At 32.4% G+C, this 7,796-nt stretch overlaps 1 protein-coding gene across 1 annotated transcript; it reads left to right on the forward strand.

Annotated features, from left to right (window-relative positions):
• The first annotated feature begins 681 nt into the window (after positions 1-681).
• On the forward strand, positions 682-2,444 carry LOC140822894 (8-hydroxygeraniol dehydrogenase-like). Its single transcript, XM_073183847.1, has 5 exons — positions 682-839; positions 969-1,082; positions 1,175-1,688; positions 1,774-1,927; positions 2,025-2,444. The coding sequence occupies exons 1-5, from the start codon at positions 742-744 to the stop codon at positions 2,225-2,227; spliced, it is 1,083 nt and encodes a 360-aa protein (XP_073039948.1). The 5' UTR covers positions 682-741; the 3' UTR covers positions 2,228-2,444.
• The last annotated feature ends 5,352 nt before the right edge of the window (positions 2,445-7,796 follow it).

The raw sequence follows: 7,796 nt of genomic DNA on the forward strand, positions 1-7,796 counted from the left end.
CCCAACCTAAACCAAAATTTTTGGGTCAAATTTCGAGTCCAACCGATCTGACACGAACCCTATAACTCTTAATTATTACTTTTTACTGTAGATGTATATGGAGTTGACATATCTCATCTATAAAAATCTTTGAGATTATCTCACAAATGGAGTGGTCTCTTGTGAGACGGTCTCACGAATCTTTATCTGTGAGACGGGTCAACCCTACCGATATTCATAATAAAATTAATATTTTTAGCATAAAAAAGTAATATTTTTCATAGATAGCCCAAATAAGAGATTGGTCTAACAAAATACGATCCGTGAGACTGTCTCACACAAATTTTTACCCTCACAAATTACACAGACAAAGATTCTAGATTATTATATTAATTAGTTGGAATCAGACCAATCTTTTCTACATTCTTTCATACAACTCAGTCAATTACTCTATTCTCAAGCCTTACAAGGTAGTGATGAGTTTCACACACACAGTCTCGGCTCAAGCAGAATCAAGAGAAAAGATTGGGAAGAAAATTACTCTAAATTTAATGTATTCATATTCATATTTGAAAGTAGCCAATTTTGACTTTTGAATGGTTATTACATACAAATTCATTTCCAGATGTTTTATTAAAAGAATATTATTATATTATGACCTCACTAAAGCTTTCTCCGAAACTATAAATTCCATTGTTCTCTACTGCTTCATTCACTGCCTTCCTATACTGATAATTATATTTCGAGAGCGAGGATTCATCAATGTCGAAATCACCAGAAATAGTGCACCCCGTGAAGGCTGTTGGATGGGCTTCAAAGGACACTTCTGGGATCTTAGCTCCTTTCAAGTTCTCCAGAAGGTACCGTACGGATATATCTGAGATTTTCATTTGTTCTCCAGATTTTATAGAGCTGGGAATGATGAAAGTTTTGAGTCTTCTTCAATGATTTTTCGGCTTGTATATTATATTTTATGGTTTGTTTTGTAGGGCTACTGGGGAGCATGATGTGCGGTTCAAAGTTCTATATTGTGGGGTGTGCCATTCTGATCTTCATATGGCCAAGAATGAGTGGGGATTCACCATATATCCTATTGTTCCTGGGTAAGAATAGTTACTCTGCCTGTGTATTTGTGTGTTCATGAGTTAGTCATCCGAGGATTTGACTCATGGCGTATAATTTCCTTGATGTCTAGGCATGAAATTGTCGGGATAGTGACTGAGGTTGGTGAAAAGGTAGAGAAGTTCAAGGTTGGGGACAAAGTAGGCGTGGGATGCTTGGTAGGGTCGTGCCGCCAATGTGATCAGTGCGCTGTCGATCTAGAAAATTACTGTCCCAAACAAATACTCACGTATAGTATGCCTTACTTTGATGGTACTGTGACATACGGAGGTTACTCTGATATCATGGTTGCTGACGAGCATTTCGTCATTCGTTGGCCTGAGAATCTGCCTCTTGATGTTGGCGCTCCTCTCTTATGCGCTGGGATCACGACTTACAGCCCATTAAGGTACTTTGGACTTGACAAGCCGGGGATGAAAGTCGGTGTGGTTGGTCTTGGTGGCCTCGGCCACCTGGCCGTGAAGTTTGCTAAGGCTTTCGGGACTCAAGTGACAGTCATCAGCACGTCGATTAACAAAAAGAAGGAAGCTATTGACATTCTTGGCATCGATGAGTTTTTAGTTAGCCATGACTCTGAGCAGATGCAGGTTTCTTTTCTTTTCCCTTTTTCAGTTTCAGTAATCGAATATGATCGATGCAGGGATTACCATTTATTTGATTTCGTGTGCCTAGGCTGCAGCAGGGACGCTGGATGGTATCATTGACACCGTGTCCGCGACTCATCCCCTAGTACCTTTAATAAGCTTGTTAAAGCCCCATGGAAAGCTTGTCTTGGTCGGAGTTCCAGAAAAGCCTCTCGAGTTGCCCTCCTTGCCCCTGATTATAGGTGAGCATAAATGTCGATCTGTTACGAACATGCTTGAAACAAAAACTTTAAATTAAGAATCATAAGATACATATTTTGGTTGCAAAATGAATGCTAGGGAGGAAGTCGGTATCCGGAAGTGGAATCGGGGGAATAAAAGAGACGCAAGAGATGATCGATTTTGCCGCAAAACACAAAATACTACCGGAGGTGGAGATGATCAATATAGATTACATAAACACAGCTATGGAGCGTCTGGTGAAATCTGACGTGAAGTATCGGTTCGTCATTGACATCGAAAAGTCGTTGAAAGTTGATTAAGACATTGGAAAAGTTTGCCTCTAACATGAGTTTGCTTCTGGTATTCGAATAATGGGAATAATGCATGGATTGTGTTTTTGCAACTCCTTTTGTTTCAAATTATGTATGTGATGCTAGCTGCTACAATAAGTGATCTTGACTTGTCGTATGATGCACTTGCAATTGTATGATGGACCAATTTTATATATGATCACCCTATATTTATGTTGTTTTTTAATTTACTTCTTGCTTTCATTTAAATTTTAATTTATGTGTTCGTAGTAGATGAAATACGATGACTTTGTTATATACTTTGTTATTTTTTTATTTACTAGTAATTATATGCCCGTTGTGAACAACATTGTACGACATAATTTATAAAGAGTAAGTGGACATAAAACCCTTATATAGAATGAAATCGAAAAAATCCATTGTTTATTGAAAATTCATAATATAAAAAAGCATTATCAAATATTATCTGAGTTAATTTTCAGTTTATGGGTCATCTTGACTGTTTTGTCTAAGTTTCTTCGTCTTTTTACTGAAATCAACAATTTTTTCATTATCTTGAATTTGTATATATGGTTTCTCATTTGGAACATGATGGACTTTGTTCCTTTTTATATGGTTTTGTCATATCCTTAATGTTTGTTGTCTTATATTAATCTTCATGTTTCACTTGCTTTGCCCTTTTCTTTGCATCATTTATGTTCGTTCTTTTATTGTCTTTATTTTGTATTTCATAGATGTTTAGGTTCTATCTTATTCTTTTTTATCAGCATTTCTCTTGAGTTGTTGTGGTTTCCATTCGCAGTTATTGATGTTATTCCATCAATGTAATATTAAAATGATTTTTTAAATTGATTGATTAAATTATTTCAGGAAATAATCATGTATACAATGGTTTGGAATGTATTTTTCTTAAATTTATTTGCAAAACTTATATGACGCAAGGATGAAAATATTGAATATAATAATTAAATACAATAAAGTAAAATTTACTATAATATATAATATATTAGTTAGAAAACAATACACTATGCAACATTAGAGTTATAAAAAACCAATACACAATTAATAAGTGGAAGGACAATTCCGACAATATACAAATCAACTCACACTTTTAAATAATACCTTAGCAGCGTATCTGTGTAAAATAGTGAGGTGAGAACAAGCAAACCATAAGCAGAAATTAGAAGGAAAAAATTAAAACATATTTCATTCAAATAGTATCCAATGTTAATAATTGGACAAAGACGTTCTCACGAATCTTAATCTATGAGACGGGTAAACTCTACCGATATTCACAATAAAAATTAATACTGTTAGCATAAAAAGTAATAATTTTTTATTGATGACCCAAACAAGAGATCCGTCTCACAAAACACGATCCGTAAGACCGTCTCACACGACTTTTTGTCATTATTATATTCTTATTCGGTGGGCCTGAATTAAATATTGTTTGACGGGCTCTTAAGTGTCATACATCTCATTAATCATCAATCATTTACAAATAATAATAAATGTAACAACATTCATGTAATATATATTTAGATTATATTTCTATATATTATTTATAAATTATATATTCTCAAATTAATAACTAAAATTCATTAATTAATGAAGAATAATTAAAATCTATTAATTAATTACTAAAGACAAACTAAACTAAACAAAATATATTATTTTATTATTTATTTTAATGAAGGGGATGGATATGAATTTATATTTATATGTATAGCTATATAGATTTAGATTTAATTTATATTTATATTTATTTAATTTATATTTATATTTATATATTCTGTAATTAATTAAAATCTATTAATTAATAAAGAAAGATAAGGTCCTATGTGTTAAATATAAGGGAGAAATTGTGGTCGATGAGCTAATGAAAAAAAGTAAAAAAAAAAAAATCCTTTTTTCCCTTCATATTTTAGTTCAGTTAATTAATTCGGATATTTTGAATGTTTTGATTATTTAGATTTACTAGTAATTTGAAAATACAAGGTATAAGGTTCAAAATACAATAACATAACCTAACTGCACGCAAATTTAAGAAAAATAGAAAATGAATAATTAAAAGATTTTAATTGCATAAATTAAATATAGGGTGCATTCTTACATGTTTAAAATGTATTTTTTTGCAAGAATGTATAAAACTGTGTTTTAAAAACTTATTCGAGATGCGATCGAGGAACGGAGACCGAGGGCTGAAAAAAGAAAATATTTTTATTCAGTAATTATTTGTAATTTTTTAATGTGCGTTGTATTTAAAATGGTAATTTTGAAAATGAGGTGTTTTGAGGTGTTTTTATACGGCGGGTCGTATTTTTAAAGGGTATTCGATTTTCGACGAAAATATGAACATTTCAACGAATCGGCTAATATTTTCACAAAATTCTCTAAGCAAAATATCATAAATATTTACTAATGAACCTATTATACTAGGTTAATGAGCCTAAACTTATACTAGGAGTTTTAACTAACAAATAAAAGCCTAAAACCTCCCCCAACCCACACAAAACTCTCGTCCCTCCCCCTCAACATGATACTAGGACTCTTCATCAGCAAGAAAGCACATACCACACGAAAGTTTTGCAAGGAAATTCACGTGGAGTTGAAGGAAAATCACCAAGGTCCTCGTTACGTCGACGTTCTTCGCATCTCAACTCGTTTTCTTGTGTAATAAACGCAAATGCACACCTTAACTTTCTTTCAAACATCTTTCACACCATATTATGTATGTTTAATTATGTTTGCACGAGGAATGTGATGCATCATTTTTATTTTCGTTTTTATGGTTAAACATGTATAGAAGTAGAGTTTTTTTTCCTTTAAAACTCTTCCTAATGATGCACAAAGGGGTTGCCATGGTAGGGGAACATGAAGGGATGTTTTCAACATGTTTGAGGGGCTATATATGAAGGTTTAAGGGCTGGACATTAGGGTGAAGCATGTTGAACGAAAAATTGGAATTTTGGTGGACTAGGGTTTCGGCTAGGAGAGCTTGGGAAGCACGACACTTAGCTTCTGTTAGGTTGCGTTCATGGGTCCTATTAGGGTCTAGTCATGGTCCTAGACGGTTCAGGGGAAGGCTGGGTCGAAAGCTAGGGAGAAGCCGCTGCTATGGATGGTCGCTCATGGCTTATGGACGCGGCTGAGAAAGGCTGGGCTCGTTTGAGCGTTAGGCTTGGTCTAGCAGCTTGTTGTGGGCACGTTCAAGGTCATGGGAGGGTAGTCTACGGTTGTGATACTTATAATCCCAACCGAAGTTTAGAGTGTATCAGGATTTTCAGTGTAGGCATTGGGTAAGTCCTAATTGAAGTGGGTTTGTACAAAGAGTTATACTAATCAAAGTCTTCCAATAAAATCCTTCGGACACTGGAATAAGGGGGACATAGAAGGATTTGAACTTCGAACTTCCATAAATAAAATTCGTTCTTGTTAGTTAATTGCTTAATCATTCTAATTAAAAATTGGATTTAGATATATAACTATTTTTATTGTTTTGATAGGCATTTTTAAAGCATTTTATATGATTCAAAAAAATGTTGCTTAATTCTTAACAATTAGATAGTCTTGTAATATTTCGGGTCGGTTCGGTTATGACTAAATATTTCGGTTCGGTTCGGTTCGGTTCGGTTATGGTTAATTCGGTTTGGTCGGTAACCGAACCAACCGAATGCTCACCCCTACACACAGGTAATGATTAAATGATTTAACTTTTAAATAAGTAAATTTATTTATTAACACAAATATTGAAATTAATTTCAAACTGAATATGTTATATATGTCAATTAATTATTGGTTCAAAGAAATTAATAAAAAAATAATATGTTATAATTAAGTACAAAATTTATAAAATTCTATTAAAAAAAGTCCACAAAAGTCTATAAAAATTAATCTTGCAAAAAAGTCTACATAAATCCATATAAATCTGTTTATAAACCTGTGAGATTCTGTAAAAGTCAATAAAAATCTATCAAATCCATAAAAGTCTATCATTTAAAAAAGTCATTAAAAGTCATCAAAACTCTGAATTGAATACACTCCACTAGAAGACCAAAATATTGCCTAGAAAATTTTTCATAAAATGATTCAACTAAAATGTTTTGTATTTCAACTTGCATTCTTTTTAAATAATTCCAAAATGTTTATCAGTTTTTAGAGGGACATGTTGAGTGATTTTCGCTTGGTTTAGAACGAAAGTCGATATAATATCTTGATACTCGGTTCAACTACGAACATTTCAAGAGCAAAACTATTGTAACTATAATTTTAAAAGTATTTATTTATCATTTATAAACATATTTTCGATCCTACACAAAATTATAGTAAATATTTAATTTTTTTATTATTAAACTCATAATAATCCCGCTTTGCTTTTCTATTTTAAAATATATATATATAAATCCCTTTGAAACCATCTTTGAATTAGAAATTTTAGTTTTCTATTCAAAATTCAAATATTATTTGAAGAAGGATCGGAGGGCGTCACGAATTTTCCATGTACGTTTTTCAACCCCCTAAATGATCGGCTTTGAACGATTTCTCTTGTTAGAATTTATTTATTTAGTTTTGATATGCTGACTTTGCTATATTTTAACAATTAATTTATGTGTATTACGAATAACTCCATTTTCTAATTACATTTAAATTATTCATATTAATTAAAAATAGTTAAGTTTTGTCCAATTTTGATTGATAACTGGTTATTACATATACATTTATTTTAAGATATTTCATTAAAAGAATATTTACGAGCTCCAACATATAATTTATTGTTTGTTTTATACAATTTAATTTATTTTTGTTAGTCAAAATTCATGAAAATTTGGAGGACCATTATATACGTGTCCAATTTATGTCCATGTTTTTTTTATTTTTGTTTTCTTTTTTGAATCCGTTAGCTACTTTTGCAAGCAAATGTCAAATGTTTCTCTCGAAAATCGCGGGCGTGTCAGGCATGTGTTCGCGCCAAAGTTGTGAAATGATCTGACTTCGTTTATCAAACGTTGCGAGTCTCGATTCGACCGTTAGTTATAGTTCCTTCGATACGGCTTCAAAATTAAACGTATAAACTGAAAAAAAATAAAAGAATTATTGAGAGAATCCATAGACAACATCAAACTTAAATATGCTGTTATGAATTTTGATCGAAATTCTACAATAAAGTTGAAGAAATGAGAAAATATATTATACTGCTTGGAAAATGAGAAATGAACGAACAATTAATTATATAATTCTGCAGAGTTTTTTGCTGTAAATTTGTTGGATGATCTTGTCGGGGGCTTTTTTTCTGATTAGTCTTTCTGCCTTTGTCACACTCCACGGGAAGTTTCAACCGCATTCCACGATTACTCCACGTCTTCCATCTTGGGTAATGGATGTAAACGGCCGCAACTTTCTTTCACTGGGCCAACTGCAACTCCACTAGGCTTTATCTGTTGGGCTTTTCTTATGGGCTTCTGAAATAATAAAATAATTTTAGGCACAACAATTACCCCCTAACCAATTTGGGCCAATGGCCAATTTGGCTCATTTTGGCTATTTTAAATAATTCAAATGTATTGTATTGGCCCATTTA

This window comes from Primulina eburnea, chromosome 2 (genome assembly GCF_022965805.1).
Source record: "Primulina eburnea isolate SZY01 chromosome 2, ASM2296580v1, whole genome shotgun sequence".
NCBI lineage: Eukaryota > Viridiplantae > Streptophyta > Magnoliopsida > Lamiales > Gesneriaceae > Primulina > Primulina eburnea.

What these genes read in the sequence shown, in the direction of transcription:
- LOC140822894 (XM_073183847.1), top strand. Translation starts at nt 742, where the DNA reads ATGTCGAAATCACCAGAAATAGTGCACCCCGTGAAGGCTGTTGGATGG. An exon ending in ATATATCCTATTGTTCCTGG is followed by an intron (nt 1,083 to 1,174) that starts GTAAGAATAGTT and finishes CTTGATGTCTAG; the next exon opens with GCATGAAATTGTCGGGATAG. An exon ending in ATGACTCTGAGCAGATGCAG is followed by an intron (nt 1,689 to 1,773) that starts GTTTCTTTTCTT and finishes TCGTGTGCCTAG; the next exon opens with GCTGCAGCAGGGACGCTGGA.